Source organism: Motacilla alba, chromosome 3, assembly GCF_015832195.1.
Source record: "Motacilla alba alba isolate MOTALB_02 chromosome 3, Motacilla_alba_V1.0_pri, whole genome shotgun sequence".
Taxonomy (NCBI): Eukaryota; Metazoa; Chordata; class Aves; order Passeriformes; family Motacillidae; genus Motacilla; species Motacilla alba.
In genome coordinates, this window is record NC_052018.1 from 2,717,606 (window position 1) to 2,734,804 (window position 17,199).

At 44.1% G+C, this 17,199-nt stretch overlaps 1 protein-coding gene across 12 annotated transcripts in view; it reads left to right on the top strand.

Annotated features, from left to right (window-relative positions):
- HMBOX1 (homeobox containing 1) overlaps positions 1 to 17,199 on the top strand; it is a 106,416-nt gene that overhangs the window by 39,960 nt on the left and 49,257 nt on the right. For 10 of the 12 annotated variants that reach the window (XM_038131667.1, XM_038131672.1, XM_038131665.1 and 7 more), the window contains exon 2: positions 6,568 to 6,651. In XM_038131667.1, the coding sequence (XP_037987595.1) occupies positions 6,629 to 6,651 (23 nt within the window). In that variant the 5' untranslated portion in view covers positions 6,568 to 6,628. Of the gene's footprint in view, positions 1 to 6,567; positions 6,652 to 7,825; positions 7,908 to 17,199 lie in introns of all 12 variants that reach the window. The other 2 variants (XM_038131670.1, XM_038131671.1) reach the window with 2 other exon arrangements.

The following is a 17,199-nucleotide window of genomic DNA, read 5'->3' on the forward strand; positions in this document are numbered from 1 at the left end:
TCATGGATGAAGGAAGGTCCCTTCCTGTCCAGTTGGATTTCTTGGAGCTGTTGTATCTTCTGCAGTGTCCCTTGTTGACCCTACCCTTTTCCACACAGAATCTGTGAGTTCCTCTTCCTAGTGGACTCCTTAATCCCCTTTGGGACAAGCAGTCTGCAGTGGAGGTGGATTCGTGGTGTGCAGACGTTGTGCTGGGCAATAGAGCACCTCATTTCACTAGGCATGTCCAGGGCTCCCGTGTCCCTGTATCCCGCACAGGAAACTGTCAAGGTAATTAGTGTTAATTGGATGGTTTTTGAAGGAGCCTCTCATTTATTGTATGTTTGGCCCAGGTTTGTACTCAAGGACTTGGCAGTCTCCCATTCATCAGTTTTGTTGGGATGAAGGTGTGTTGCCTAGAGTGTACTTGGAGTGCAAACCCTGCTGGTGTCATGTAGAGGCTTTAAATCTCAATTTCTTAGAGCCTGTCTTTCCTCTTGTAGCTCTGTAGGAGTCAGGTGGCTCCTAATTCACTCTTCCTCCTCCATTTCAGTGGTCGGAGTGATCTGAGGTGGCTGAGAACCTGTTTGATCCCTGAGGGAATGGAGCTGTAGCAGTCATTGGCTGTCCCTACTGGTCAGGAGTTTGTGCCTCACTGCCATTCTTCTGCTGGTGACCTTCACATGTCATTTCAGCTGAAAAAGCCAATTCAAGTCTATTCTTTGATTCCAGACAAATTTTTAGCCATGATTGGAGGGGTCAACATGCATCAATCCAGGAGATACAGGAGTGTAGGTGGTTGGGATGTTAAGACTGGAAGCTCTTGTGTAAGCAATAACCAAAGTACAACCCGGGTGCTCTGCTCAAATGGGTCTGCAGAGGTGGCCTGGTGACAGAATTTCATTTCCAGCTGCCATTAAGGACAAAGCAACACTAAATAACATCCTTTTACTGGGATTGCATTGCCTTTGATGCATCTCTGGGACTTCTGGTGCAGCTCAGGGTCCTTTCACAGATGGTCATTTCTGCTTTTCTGGAAACCTTGGAGTTTGTGGAACTTCATGACTTTTTGACCTCAGTTTTTCTGTTGCCAGTCTCCCTCAAAATGGGGCCTGGCCTCTGGCTCATGCTCTAGGAAATTCCAGTGAATCTGGGCAAGGAGGTTTCTTTTGCATGGGATTTGGGAGGAAGAAGAAGGGAGAAACAGTTTTGACTGTGATCCGTGGTTAATTGTCCTGTGCAAATGTGCTGCGGGGCATGTTGTAGGAGCAATCATTTATTGGCTTTTCTACGTTTACCTGTAATAAATGATAAGCTGTGGCTGTATCATAAGATTGAGGTGTTTGTTTTGTAAAGGGGAGAGGTTTCTGCTGGTGTTTTCCCCTCAGAGTTCAGAGAAAAAATAAGATTCCATAAAAAAAAATGTGTAAACTTGTTAACTTGACAAGGAGCTGCTTCATTCCCTCACCATAATCCCAAAATATGGCCTGCTCCAGGGCTGTGCTGTGAAAGGTTCGGTAAACAACACAGTCACAGTAAGAATGAAAATAGCAGTGGCTGGAGGTAACTTCTGAGCATTTTTTCCAGGGATTTTTGTGTTCATAAAAAGTGTTTCCACTCACTGGCACAGGTTGCTCAGAGAGAATGAAGTCTTAAATTTTGAAGATACTCAGGACATGGTCCTGAACAAACTGGTTTTGGTGGCCCTGCTTGAGCAGGGAGCTTGGATAAAAGGATTTCCACGTGGAACTGGATGCTGCACGTCACCAAGCCGTGGGGTGTGCTCAGGAGGTGGCAGTGCCTGGAGAAGGTTCCTAGCCTTGCTTCCCAGGGCACAAATAAAACACATCCTTGAGTCATATGGCAGAGCTTTTTTATATTTTTTTTTCCTAATATGCCTATTTTGGGAAAATGGGCTAGAGAGTCCTAGATTAGCTCCAGTATTTTGGACATTAGTCCTACTTTTGTGCGTGTACCCAGAAGAATTTAAGTTTTGATACAAACGCAGTACCTGGACTTTTAAAAGCACTGGGTAAATAAGAGCCTGTCTGAACATCTCCCAGGAATAAAGGACTTGGAGCTGGCAGAGGAGGGCTGCTGTCTGGAATGTGAAGCCAGACACATTCAAAGTAGAAATCAAGTATGAATTTGTAGTGGAGAGGGTGATTAATCACCAGAATGGAGTGGATGGATCCTTGGTCTCTTGCTGGTTTCGAGGCGAGATGTCCTGGGACAGAAGTTAAACCAGGTAACAGCTTTGGTTCACACTGACCTCAGTGTAGAGAAGCCTGTTGAATCCAAAATAATTTAGGTTGGAAAAGACCTCCAAGATCATCCAGTTGGAATGAGTCCCACCTTTGACAGATGCTTGTCACCCAGACGAGAGCATTGAGTAACACATCCACTTGTGCCTTGGGCACCTCCAGGGATGGGGACTCCACCACCTCCCTGGGCCCATTCCAATGTTTAACAACCCTTTCCATGAAGAAATTCCTCCTGATGTCCAGCTTGAACCTCCCCAACTCGTGTTCATGGACATGTGTAGATGCATGTGCAGAGGGTCTGCCCGGAAGACCTCACAATTCCTACAGACCTTAAGCTGTACATTAAGTAAAAGACCTAAATTTTTAAATTTTTGCTGTTTGTAGGAGAGTATTGGTTTGTAATTACGCATGGAGTTGGGGTCTGCCTTTACTGCAAGTTCAGCAGTGGTAGAACTTTGTTCTTAGGGCTGAATTTCTTCACCGGCCTGGACCTTGGTGGTTCTGCGTTTCGGGAGTGGTGTGACAATTGTAGTGCTGGGGCCTCTGCTGTGTTCAGCCACTGATACTGCCCTGGGTGGCTTTAAGCCAAGAATTCAGCCCCTCTGTTCATGTTTTACTTATGTCAAAATGGTGACGTTTGTCTTCCCCAAGGACAAAAGCTTTTAGTTTGTTATTTGTAAAGCCCATTTTAAGAACTCACCAAGGAAGGTATTAGTGAAATACAAAACGATGGCTTTAAAAAAAAAAAATTATACTGTGTGAGTCAGTCAGAAATTAAAAGAGAAAATTAGTTTCTCTTCCAAATAAGTGATATCGGCCTCATCTTTACCAAGTGACTTTCTCCTTGCTTCTGCTGGGTGTTGTGGATCAGGGTGAACTCTACTTCAAAACATTTAATTGCACACAGTGAGAAATGAAGAAAACTGAAGGGGATCCCAAGAATGTATTAAAAATCAGAACTAAAATGAGAATGATTTCATGTCAAGTGAGACAAATGCAGAGTTGATACTCCAGTGCTTCACACTTCCACTTGTCCTTGGCACCGAGAAAATGAGATTTTTAATATCTGAAAAACAGATTGCCATGAAGACTCATCCATTGTAAATTTAAGCTGCCTTTATAGCAACTTAAGCTGGGGACAAGATTGTTCATTACATCTGATTCTACAACTGCAGCCATGATTTCCATATTAATAGTGCCTGGTTTTTTTTTATTGTCTTTACCAGAAATAGGAAGGGGAGCTGGTTGTGTTTTTCCCTGGGTTAGCAGATAATTTATTTAATGAATAATGCGAAAAGGGCAAAGGTTTGTGAGTTCTTACTCCCATATCACCACAAAGAGTGGTGACACCTGCCTTGGCTGCTGAGCTAGGTCTGCTTTGGTGCTAAAAGGAGACTGAGGGAAAGAGGGATATTGAGTCATGATTTAGAGTCAGGATTTGTTGCTGATGGAATTTATGTTGAATTGAATTGTTTTGACTCAGATTTTAGGTGAAGGGTTTGCTTGTTCCCTGCCTGATGTTCCCTTAAGCGACAAAAGCTTTGAAGCAACTTCTCGCATGTGTCTGGGGGTGGGGAAGGTATTTCTGTGCCACTGAACTTTAGACCAACGTGGAGTCAAAGACTGTTTGTGCCCCTTTTCAATAGCGGCCGCTGGGGCTGGCAGCGGCTGGAGGAAGCACCAGCTTCCTCTCCTTTCTCTGGAGCTGGGTTTCCTTTCACCAGCCCTGCTCCCAAGGCAGACCTGAGCCTTCCCTGTCCTTCCTTACTTCGCCTGGGACAGTTTGTGGCTGCGTTCTCAGTGTGGTAAACCTGCCTGTCACTTTAATGTAGCAAAACCAGAGAATTATCCCTATTTTCTCATGGATTTGCTGCTGTTTATTTCTGCTGAAATCCTGTCGTCCTCTGTCTGCACTCACAGATCTGCAGTCTCTTGGAAAAGCTCATCTTCCTCCTCTAATCACGTCCCAGATTTGGTCTAGATCCTAATGGTTCTTCTCTTAAAACATCTGAGGTCCATACCAGCTTTTTCCTCTTTCATTGCTATCACTAATATCATCCTCCTGCCTTTGTCATCTCAAAACCTGAGTTACAGCAGCCTTTTCTTTGCTTCTCTTATCTCATCTCCTCATGTTCTACTTTTAATCCTTCATTTCATGATGATGGAAGGTGATTTTTTTTTTTCCTTTCTGAGTTTTCTTCTTTGCTACATCCATACTCCTCACCCTGGAAGCAGATCTTTCTCTGAGGAATCCAGTTCTTTATCATTAGCCCCTCTGACCTTCAGAAAGTTTGTATATATTCAAGTCTAATTTGTTCCTCTTTGGAAAACAAAACAGCTCTCTGTATTAAAATTTGGCAAGAAGTCAGCAGCATGATCTCATATTTTTTGTGACTGCCTCGGGGAATATGTTTAAAATGCAGTTAAGAGATTTGACAGAGGAGGGGTTTGCTGGGGGAGTCTCTCTAAAAGGTTTGGGGTGGCTGACAGGGAGGGACCTGGGTGTTTGGCTCTTCCATCCATCAGTGGTTTGGTGTCAGTGATTCTCTCCCAGCTCACAGGACGTGGCCTGTGGGGGTCTGCTGAGACCATTCATCTTGGTCACCTCTTTTCCTGGAGAGAAAGAGGCAGCTCAGGACCTCAGTGTGGGCCAAATGAGTTGTTCTGGAAGAGCATCAGCCAACTCTCAGCACCTCCCCTCCCTGGAAACACCCAGAGCTTTCTCTGGCCACAGCTGGGTGGGAGAAGACTCTTATGGACAGGCTTAAAGCTCCCAGGAAAGCTGGTGGTCAAAAGCTGAGTGCTTCCACTTCTGGGAAAGCTCATTCAGCCCAGCCTTTGGTCCTGAAAATTAATGAGGTTCTTCATGGAGGAAAAAAGGGGGAAAAAATCACGTGGAGATGATACCACCATCCCTGGAGGGATTTAGGAGTCGTGTGGATGTGGCACTTGGGGACAGCCTTGGCAGTGCTGGGGTAACAATTTCACTTGATGGTCTCGATGGAGGTGATTTTCCTCCTGTGCTCTGCTTTGTGAGACCTCATGAGGAATTCTGTATCCAGCTGTGGGATCCTTAGCACAGGGAAGACATGGAGCTATTGGAGTGAAACCAGAGGAGGCCACGGAGCTGCTCCGAGAGCTGGAGCTCCTCTGGAACCAGACTGGGAGAGCTGGGAATGTTCAGCCTGGAAAAGGGTCCAGAGAGACCTCAGACCCCCTTCCAGGGCCTAAAGGGGCTCCAGGAGAGCTGGAGAGGGACTTGGAACATGGGATGGAGGGACTGGACTGGAGGGAGTGGCTTCCTACTGCCAGATGGCAGGGCTGGATGGGATTTTGGGAAGGAATTGTTGGCTGGGAGGTGGAGAAGGCCCAGGCAGAGGCTTCCCAGAGCAGCTGTGGCTGTCCCTGGATCCCTGGAAGTGTCCAAGGCCAGGCTGGATGGGGTTTGGAGCAGCCTGGGATAGTGGAAGGTGTTACCATCCATGGCAGGGGTGGGAAAGAATGAGCTCTAAGGTCCCTTCCAGAACAAACCATTCTGGGATTCTGTGATCTACGAGGACTTTTCCAGCCTAACCAGCTCTGTGCCTCCACATGCCTGTGTGTCCAGTGGGTTCCATCTGTGACAGATGTAGTTCTTCCCCAACATCTGCAGCATGTGTTGAGGGAGGAACAGTCATTCTCTAATGTCTGGACCACTTTTAACCACCAAGAAGAGCCAAGATGTGTCCATCCATGACTGCCCTCCATGGATTAGCAATCCACAATTGCTGATGGTACAGATGGTGCAGAGGAAAGTTGTCCTGTGCAACTCCCTATGCTGCTGTATCCACTCATTTTCTATCCCAGCTCTGCCTGGCTATAGCATCCTGCTTTTCTCTTTCCTCTTGGTTAATAGTTTGACTTTCGGAGCACTTTCACTCCGTGTTAGTTTGTGGAGAAAGACATCAGCAGTGATAGCTGAGGAAAATTCTATTAGGTCATTCCTCCTCAGAACACAGTACCTGTCTCCTGAGCTCTTTGCGGATGTTGGCCAAATAATCCTTTTAATAGCTTCTGTGAGTTAAAAGGGTAGGTAACTGTCATAAGGCTAAATGATTGCATAGATTAATTTACTTGTGGCCAAAAGAAATCAATTGTAATTTAAATTTTTTGTCTCTGGACTGATTACAGCACCAGACATCAACTTTCTCCATAAGAATCTACCGTGTGCATTGAAGTCTGTGAGTCTGGATTAGTGACACATTATCCAGAATGATGTGATTGGATCCCTTTGCCTCTCCCAGACATCTCTAATGTTCTTGGATCTTTTCCTTGTGTCTTACAGAATGGTGAATAACACTGAAGACCCTCAAGAGGCTTTGTAACGTCCCATCCTCATGTAAAGTATGCTCAGAACTTTTCCAGTAGTGTAAGTACAAGCTGAAGAAACTCATAACAATTAAAGAGTAATTTTATGGTGCTCTTCTGTTAAATTGTCTGAAAAGAGCAGAGAGATGGTTACAATGATTATGAGCAGTTGGCTGAGTTGGAGAGTTTCACTGGTTAGTGGAAGATTTAAGCCAGGGAAGACATTTAAACCAGGAATAGTAAAATAACTGGACATTTAAATTAGGGAGTAGTAACATTGAATTGCTCACTTGGTCTGGCTCATGTATTGTTTGTGCTTCTACGTTTCTGTCACTGAAACAGAAGGAAAATGATACAGTTCTTAGAAAATCAGTCTTGATCAGAGAAAAAACAGTGTTTAAGGAGAGATCTCTATACAGCAACTGAACAAATGAGAGGCATAAAGAGTTCAACACCACTCTAGCTTTGCTGAAAGGGATGAGCCACCTTCAATTTAGTAGCCTCTGGCAGAGACAGAAAACCTGGGGCACCTCATCTAACCCTGGGTGCTGGATGTGTTGGTCCAAGCAGCTCAAGTATGTTCAGTGCCAATCGAGGTTGTCCAAATCTCATTGTGGAATTTGAAATCAGTTTGTTCCTTTTAATTACTTCTGTCATATATCTTCAGTTTCATTGGTTTCCATGCTGTTTCTTCAGTGAACAAGCAAATGAATTCAAATTTTGAAGCTTGTCAGGCTGAAAGAAAGGGCTTGGCCTGCGCTGTGCTGTCACTCATCTCCTGCTGGCCAGTCCTGTATGGCTGTTCACCATGTCCCTGTTACAAGCACAACCAAATGCTCATCCCAATGCAATCAGATTCCTGAGATACTCTGACCTCTTGATTCCAGATTGTTCCTTCTGTCAGGTCTGGAAAGAGAAACCTTTTCTGTAGAATAGGTAGGAAGGAGCTGGGCTGTTGTGAATGCATCACATTTTCCCTGATGGATTATTTCAAGGATGAAGATGTATCCTTGGACAGTGACAGTGCAAGTGGCAGTGCAGTCACAGCCTTCTGTAGGAGTCACAGCAAAAAATAATGACTGACAGGGATTTAGTGTTGGAAACCAAACTCCAATGGATTTCAAAAGCCATTAATTAGTGATTTTCTGTTGCTGGTGGTCTAGTGTTTTGTTCAGAACTGGTGGTTTCGTACTTTGCTGCCAGTGCCTTGAGCCACCTCCTCTTCTTCCTTTTAGCTGGAATTATGTTGGATTTCAGTATTAAAATCACCACTTGAAATTGTAAAGACCTGGTTCACAGCAGGAGAGAAGTCTGAAGGTAAGGCCACATCACCCTGGGTATCTTTGTTATCCCAGTAATTCAGAGTTTGCTGAGTGACCTCAGAGCTCCTCTGTGCTTGGAGTGAGCACAAGGACATCTCACAGCTTTGTGTCAGGCTTTGGCCAGAAATTTCCAGGCTGGGAATTGCATAGCTTGAATTTCCTGTGCTTTAGATCGATTTCAGTCATGTTCTGCCCCTGTGCAGTTTTCTGCCACCTCCCAGCAGAGCAGTAGCAACTTCCTTGATTTATTCCAGTGTATGTGCAGTCAGTATGGCCATGGAAGATGCTGTAGAAGTATAGGTGAATAATTTTTGACTGAGGGAAAACTGGGGGGATCTTATTTGGAGGGGATTAGAGAGTATTAAATAAGAGGAAACGGGCCAAGATGACCCATTTAGATAGAAAGTTTCCAGATTAAACCACAGATATCTTTTAAAAAGGGTAAATGGAATTGTGAAGGGGAAAGAAGAAAATGGAGCCTTAACAATTTTTTTGAAAGTTTGAATTTGAATAGTGATTAAGATTAGGATTAAGATTGAAGAGTTGCAAAATTGCCATGGCTAGAGAGTAGTTGGGTTACTCCTAAGAGTAGGAGTCACCTGGGTGCAAGTTACCATTTCACTGCCTCATTTTTACCCTTAGTAGGATGAGAGTCAGTGCTGGAGAGGATTTGAGGCAGGGTGTGAACACAGAACTCTTAATCTTGGCATCACAGGAAATAAGAATTATTCTAAAGCTAAGTCCTGTAGCCAACACAGCCTTATCTCTATTGGGCTGCCCATAAATATGGGAGTAATTACTTGAGCTGTGCAGTCCATATTGATTAATTAATATGTGTTAATAGTGAGCTATGACTATCAGTATGTTTTACACCCCCCAAAGTATGATTTCTGATAGAACCAGACAGTTTCACTGTCGTCACTTCTGATTTACCTGGATGATCAGGCCAGTGCTTATGAACTTAACTGCCAGCAGTGGCAGGGGAGTCTGGGGAGTGAATAAAAGAAAATCAGGTGAATAATGCAGATGGAGAAGGGCTGGATTGAAGCCTTGTCATCATTTGGGAAAAACAACAGGAAGAAAAGAACAAGAGTGTGAACTCTACCAAGTCAGCACAGCTTGAAGAGCAGGCACTGGACTTAGAGTGACATAGAAAATCACCACAGGCTGAGCTGTACCTGTGCAGTGTCCTTGAAATGTGACACAGAACAGGTTAATTAAACTCAGGTAACAGAAAACTCAGCTGATTTTCTCCTTTTGTCTTCAGTGACAAGGTACTGTGTAAATAGTGGGTGTCTCTGGGAGCATTCATTTGGCTTTTTTAGCTTCTTTAACTGAAACAATGTCCTGCCTGAGTCCTTGGTTTTATTCTAAGATAAACCAGATTACTTAATTCATGATTTCATAGCAAAAGTAACGTAAAGAAAAAATCTTGCTGAATGGTAAAGTTTTTTTCCTCAAAAGGGTTTGGCACAGCTGCCCAGGGAAGGGGGGGATTCCCTTCCCTGGAGGGATTTGAAAGCTGTGTGGATGTGACACTTGGGGACATGGGTTAGTGGTGGCCTTGGCAGTGTGGAATGTAGACTGGGCCTTGTCTGTCATGTAGGAAATTTCCCTGGTTCAGATCTGGGTTACACAAAGACATGTTTGTGGCTTAATTAAGAGTGTTAATTAGGATATTAATTTCTTTCTGAAATGCTTCTAGCTAGAATAAAACTCCAGTATGGAAGCAGCAGTGGCCAGAAGCCCATGGTTTTTGCTGTTATGATTTATTTTCTTCAAGGAGACACTGTTATCTATTCCTGAGTTCTTCAAGTATAATCTCTGTCTTCACTAAGGCTGTGCCAGTAATACTGCACCTGCAAACTGTTTTTCTAGTGGAAAATAATCTGCTTTGTAGTTAAGCACAAAAACAGGGGTAGGTGAGGTTCAGCGGTTTGCTTGGTTTGGATTTTAGTTTTCTGAAGTAATTAATTTCTCTTTTAAGGAAGTGTTTTAGTTGTTAGTGCTGGTGATAGGTCCTGAAGGAGAATGAAAGTGCCCGAAATACTTCAGAATGTCTCTTTTTCTTCATGTATGGAAGAGGTGGTGGAAATCCTGGTGATGGCTTTGCTTGAAAGTTGACCTGCACTTCGTCGTGTGTGATGCTGTAGATGGACCCTGTATGTGTGGTGAGAAAATGCTCAGAGTTTAGCCAGGCTCATGTTCTGCCTTCTTGCAAAATTCCTGTGTGACTTTGAAGAAGTCATTTGGACTTGTCCAAAGTCCAGCCCCTCTCTGGGAGCTCTTGGTCCCAAAAGTTAGTGTAGTGTTACTTGCCTGCCTCACAGGGATCTTGTGGTTGGAGTATTTAGATACCCCGGGTGGCAGAATGAATGGAGAAGAGTTCTGAGACTCTGCCTGCATTTTAATAAAGGATTGGTCAAATTTTGAAATGGAATGGAGGAGGCAGAAGACACCACTGTACCCTGTAATCTTGATGGCTGAAAATGATGAGTTATTGTAGAATCCCAGAGTGTTTTGGGTTTGGGTTGGAAGGGACCTTAAAGCTCATCCTGTCCCACCCCTGCCATGGGCAGGGACACTTCCCATTATCTCAGGTTGCTCCAAACTCCTCCAATCTCACCCAGGGATCCAGGGTCAGTGTGGTGTCTAGGGCACGCCCATGTCTCAGTTTTACTGATGACTTTTAAAATGACTTTTTCTTCACATGGATTACACTGTTTCAGTGTGTTCATGAGATGTACTGTAACTAAAGCACGCAAGTCCTGCTTTGAGAGCTGTTGCAGAGCTTATATATCCAAAGTTTAGTCTTTGGCTCCCGAATCCAAGAGCTCCTCCTTGCTCTTGGCACAGTTTTGGGCTTTGGGCCCTGGTTCAGCACTCAGCTGCCGCTACAGTTTTTCTCTCTGTTTGTTAGTCCTGCTGATCCCTCATTCTGCCCTTGAATCCAGGCTCAGAGTTTGAATTCCTGCCTTGTTGCTGTAGAATTGCAACAATAGCAGGAAACCCAGATTTTGGAAGTAGGGATGGTTAGGGTTAGACAGATAAGGTGTCAGTGTGAATCAGTGTGTGTGCCTTGAGTAGAATTCAGAAGTATCTGGCTGCCAGCCCTGTGCTTAGTCAGAGGTCAGTCCCTTTTGTAAGACTTGGATTATGACAATAATTGCCATTTATATTATATTTTTGCCTTGTAAGATCAATCTCAAGTTCTCTCTCTCTTTCCCAGAGATGTAAAGCAGAGTAAGTTACTCACCCAAGTGGCAAAACAACTGGGTTTGCTCACTGCCAGCATCCATTAAAATTATTTTATCAGCAGAGAATTTCAGAGAGTAAGTGGAAGAGCAGCTTGTGTAGAGCAGTGAGTCGGGGTTTGGGGCTCTTTAACCAGCTGAGAAACTCGAAGCCTCCTGAAGAAACGATGTGTTGATATTCTGCTCTCAGCTTGCCTCCTCTAATTTGTGTAGCGGTGAGTATTTGATTACGCCGGATTTATTTTCAGAAGTTTCAGGCTGCTCTTATTAATTGTCCCCATTTTGATCGAAGGCGTGTGGCAGAGCTCTGCATTCCGGAGCCGCTGTTTTGCATCCCTAAACAGAGCTGGTGACGCTGGGGCTCCTGGGCTCAGCTCGGGGCCTGATTTCCCTCCTTGCTGCAGCGCGAGGCTCTCGTTTCCCTGGGATGAGAGCAGTCATTACAAGAATTACATTTTGTTTGTGAATCAGGATGAATGGGGAGTAGAGGCCTTTTTTTTTTTTTTTTTGAAAATCAGAACCCAGAGATGCAACTGCAGGAGATAATTATGCAAACGTATGGATGAGGATGGCTCTGTGTTCGTTGACATGATGAGCACTTCAGGCCTGAGGTTTTTTTCTTTTTTTTCTCTCTCTCTCTCTTTTGAAAACTGGTACAACTCCTCTGAAAATACTGGAGTTGCAACTGATGAGCATAAGTGATGAGTCAGATCCTTAATCCTCTGTTACGCCTCAGAATTCACAGCATCAGCTCCTGGTTTTGAAGGCAGCTTTGCTTAATATGGTGCAAAGTTTTAGGTGGTTCTGAAATATTTATATTGCTATGAATCATTGAGTCACACAATGATTTGTATTGCAAGGAACCTTAAAGATCATCTCATTCCAATGGCAGGGATGCCATTCACTGCCCCAGGTTGCTCCAAGCCCTGTCCAACCTGGCCTTGGACACTTCCAGGGATGCAGGGACAGCCACAGCTTCTGTGGGCACCTGTGCCAGGGCCTCCCCACCCTCCAAATTGAAGGAGATTCATTTGCTCAGTAAGAACAGAAAAGGCCAAACCTTGAATTTCAGAAGACTGAATACTGTTATGCCCTAAATGCCCCAATTCTCTTCCAGCAGTGTCTTAGAGCTGCCCTGGAAGGATTTGCCTCTGGGCTTGATCCTTGTGTGTCCCTTCCAACTCAGACCATTCTGGGATTCTGGGATTTTTTTTGGTGATACATGTCAGTGCTGTTGGTGGAACAGCTGTAGCTCAATGAAAGCCCTTTGTTTGAGTGTCCTCTAAGAACCAGCTGCATCCTTTGGGATGGGGTGAAGGGTTGGATGGGGACCTGATCAACCTCATCTCTCAGTGCCATCCCTGCCCATGGCAGATGAGCTTTAAGGTCCCTTCCAAGCAACACCAGCCCGGACTTCTGTGTAGAAAAGGAAGGACTGAATAAAACTGTGCTTGGTCCTTGGATCTCATAAATTTGTGTGGAGGCAGATGAACTTTAAGGTCCCTTCCAACCAACACCAGCCTGGAATTCTGTGTAGAAAAGGAAGGGCTGAATAAAACTGTGCTTTGTCCTTGGATCTCACAGATTTGTGTGGAGAGAGAAACAAGCTTGCATAACCTAAAAGAGGGTTAAAAAATTCAGAGTGGGCAGCTGCAAGTGGAGTTTCTTTGTAGTTGCTGGTTCTTATAGGAAGCATCTGGAGCAGTACTTCATGTGAATTTGGTGGTTGAATGTCAGACTGGGTGATAAGCAAATTACATTGCTTTGGAAATAGCAATGCCATCCTTAATGCCTGTTTTTAATATCAGGAGGACATCCACCTCCAGAGCTGCTCAGGCTGCAGTTCTCACCAGTTGTGGATGCACAGACACACAGGAAAAATCTGGCAGGTTAAGGAGTTCAGCTTCCAACTGTGATGGTAGTTAAAACTTTGGTTTAATTAACGAGTTGTAGAAAGTGTTTTTTTAGCTGTGTACTTTGGAAAAACCTATTTCAGCTGAAAAGGCACAATTCGTGTTGTGATTTTGTGTTTGCTCTTCCATTTAGATGGTGAGATGGCATTGAGTGACACCAAGGAGGTGCCTGTGAAGTTGTGAAAAATGCTGGTGCTGTAATAAATGAGATGACAAATCCTGGATGTCCCTGTGAGCAGGACAGTGCAGTGCAGGGGTGTCCTACCCTGTGGTGTGTGTGTCAGAGAAGGGTAAATGTTGGCATCTCTCCCCATCCTGCTCTCCTCAGTTGATGGGACTTGATCAGAATCATTCTTAAACCAATTACCAGACTTCGGATCCTGTTCTGAACACTTTGGCTCTTGCCCACATCCATATTATGCACATTATATCAAATATAGGCCTTACAGCAGAAAGCACAACTGGTTTTGTAAGTCTTGAGCTTTGCTTATTAGATAAAGCTGTGAATTTTAATGGGAATTGGAGAAGGACCTCTGCAGAAGAGCATCTCCTCAGTGATGCTGGAGTGCTTCCTACTCATCTACAGTGAGTAGAAGAGTGGAAAAAATGATTTCTTGTGATCATTAAAGAGTCCAGAGCCATTTTCTCAAGTGTTAGAGGTGTTAAGGCTGCTGTCTGGCCTTATTCCCAAACGGGTAATTGAATTGCTTTGAACTTCTGCGAGTTCAATTGGACATGGACTTAGCTCGTAGCTGTTTTTATGGGATTATTCTACTGTGCTCCATCACCTAGAAAGTTAAGTGTCGGGTAAATGATTCTTGTATCAGCGTGGGCTTGGGCTGTGAGAGTAGGTGAGAAACCCTTGATGTGTTTTTCCTTACTTTTCTCTATATAGTGCAGGAAAAGAGGGGGAGAGAGCACTCTGGCCACACATTCCCACTGGAGATCAGAGCAGTCAGAGTGGGGAGGGAACCCCACATCCAAAGGGTGAAATTAATTTTTAAAAAAGAGGTTAAATAAACATTGATGGAATGAGAAGGACAGGCAGTGCTGGTGAGAGCAGCCCCCGAACAGCCTCCACACCACAAAGTCCCCTCAGAAAGGGAGGAGTGGTGCTGCATTGGGCTGGTTGGGACCTGCTGGATATTTTATATCTGTGGATTTGGCTGGCAAATAAATTTCTTTTGGATTTACCTCCTTAGAGTTCTCCCTTCAGTCTGATATTCAGGTACCTCAGGTTGCTTTTGGATGAACTGTGAAAGATGAGCATGAAGTTTTGATGCTTTAGAAAGGTGTAGTTGGACCATCTTTTTGGGGATGATTGCCAGCTTAGTGTAAGGAATGTAAATAAGTTTGATATTTTAGCCTACTTACATTTTTTTCTGCCAGAACTTAAAGAAACTTTGTCTTAAAGGGCAAGATTCAGTTGTTTAAAATTAGTCACTTTTAGTTTTGAGCTTAATTAGAAATTTGCAGAGGTTTTGCTTCCAAAATTTCAGGGAGAAGAATGCACAGCTGTTCTTCCTTGGTTATCTCTCTTTTTTTGGGTGTCTCCACAAGGAAATTCGACAGCCCATTGTCAGTGGTGAGAGTATTGATAGCAGATGAAGCATGAGATGTAAAGGATATTTTGCTACGCAGGCAGCAAAGTTTGCCTACGACAAAGTCAGTCCACAGTCCTGTTCTCAGGAAAAGTATTTTCCATCTTGATTTTCTCCTATACCCCCCAATTATTCTGCTTGTCTCTATCTTATTTTATTCCTTGCTACTTTTGCAGTTGATTGTATTTCACAAGGAAAAAGAGGGGGAAATAAATAGAATTACAGGTAGCCAGAGGAGTGCAGGAGGATAAGAGGCTCTTACTGCAGTGTGGGGGGGATGAAGTGGTGGAGAATATTCACTCATTAATGAGGTGAATGAAATTAGGGTGATTCTAAAACGGTTGATTTAATTAACTGCTTTGTAAATTGATCTTTAAACAGGATAAGTTTATTAAAATATTTTAAAAAGGGATAATAACCAAAGCCCTGCTCGAGTAACAGTTCAAAATAATGCTTGCTGTAGTTATTCATTAAAAAGTTGTGGATAGTTGGCAGTGTTGGAACATGTTCAATAATACCACATTTTGCAATATTTGTTTTGGGGTTTTAATGGAAAATTCCAAGTTTCTGCAGCTGTTTTCAATCATATAAGTCCCTCAGGAGCATTATTTCTAGATCTCATGGCTGCGTAGAAAAGCACGTGAAGATGGGAACAGGAGTTCCAGATCAAGAAGACCAATGAGATGTGTCAGTGCAATATTTGCTGAGTTTGCAAATATAAACAAGGCACTTTGGGCATTTCTGTGTGATATTAGTGAGACCAGCAAGGAGATATTCTAATTTTGGTGTTCTTACCTCTTAAAAATTTCCCAGAAGTTGCCTTAAAAGTTTTGGAGGGCTGGAATAATTCTTTGCATGGACAAACAAGCAGAAAATTTATTTTAGTTTGTTTTGGTTTCTTTTTTTTCAAGTTGTCCACATTTTTCCAGTGGTTGTGTTAAACACAGTATCATGGAGTTAATTTGACATTGAGTTTGCTGCTCTTACGTTCGTTTCTGCAAGGCTTTAAAGTCCATTGATGAACAGGACTCCAGAATACAAGTTGGGAATCATTGAATATCTTATTCCTGGGGCAGAGGGTGGCCTTGCCCAGCAGCCTTTGCATCCCTGTGAATTGCAATTCCTGCACAAGCTCAGCTGTGTCAAAGAGGGACAAATTGAGGCCGGAGCTCTTCCCTCGTACAGCCATGAGCAACAAGGGGTCAACCCCTGCCCCTGCATCTGAGAACTCTGCACTTCATTAGCTGGAATTCACTAAGGGACACTTAGGATTCACCAAATCATTGTGTGTAATTCACTAAAGGAGATTAATTTGGCCTGGGCACCCAGATCCAGGAGCTGAGCCCTGGCACTTTAGACAAATTAGGAATGACACCCAAATTTTAGAGAGAATCGCTGGCCATGGCCACCAACTGCTGCTGCAGGAGGTGGTGAGGCCCTGGCACAGATTGCCCAGAGAAACTGTGGCTGCTCCATCCCTGGAAGTGTCCGAGGCCAGGCTGGACAGGGCTTGGAGCAACCTGGGATAGTGGAAGGTGCCCATGGCAGGGGGTGGAACTAAATGATTTTGCAGCCCCTTTCAATTACCTTCTGTAATTCCATGATTCTGTGTTGCTTGACATTCTTGAAGCCATCTGGAAAGTCTTGGTTTTGTCAGATGGGAGTTTTTTAGTTCACAGGGCTACAAGGACAAAAATTCTGGGTTTCTGTGTCTGTGATAAATGGACAATTAAATAATTTAAAGTATGTTTTAGTATTAAATGTTGAAGAGTCTGTAAAGTAGGAATTTTGAGTGGAGGTAATTCTGGTTGGAGGCTCTGGCTCGTTAAATTCTCCAGTTCAAACACAGAACTTGAGCACAAGAAACTTGGTATTGACAGAGAAATGATCTGGGAAATGGTGACATTAGAAACACCAGTAAGAAATGCCCAGACCAGGTGCTGCCCTGAGGAAGGATGAGCTGGCATATCCAATGAAAACCACCTCAAGGCCAGATGTTTGAAGAGATTTTCTGCTTGAAAATGATGCTGCTCAGAGCTGGCTGTGATGAGTCAGTAAGTCCTTGTGACACTTCTCCCAAAGCTGGGAGGGGAGGATGGAGCAGCCCTGCCTCCCCCAGAGGCCAAACCTAGAACACAACGTCTGGTTCCAAATACTCCCCGCCAAGCTCCGAAGGTCTCAGGCTGGGATGCCACTTCCAAATTGTGGTTGTTACAATTCCAGTCAGTTGCAGGTCGACTGCTGCATTGCCTGCCGTGCCCTCCTGTGGTTCAACAGTCTGGGTGCTTGTCTTGGAAAATTTTAAATGGCCTGGACGTTTCCAGTAATCAGTTTTCCGGAGGACAGCACATTCCCGTTGGGCTGAAGCACTGATGTGGATGTAGAACGTCTGTCTTCTCACACAGGCATTTTCTTGGATGGGAGTCATCCCCTTGCATTGTCCTCCTGCTTCCTTCTCCCACAGAACAATGTAAGGAGCTCAGTAGTTGCTGGATGAGGCAAAGGTGGGATTTTCTTCT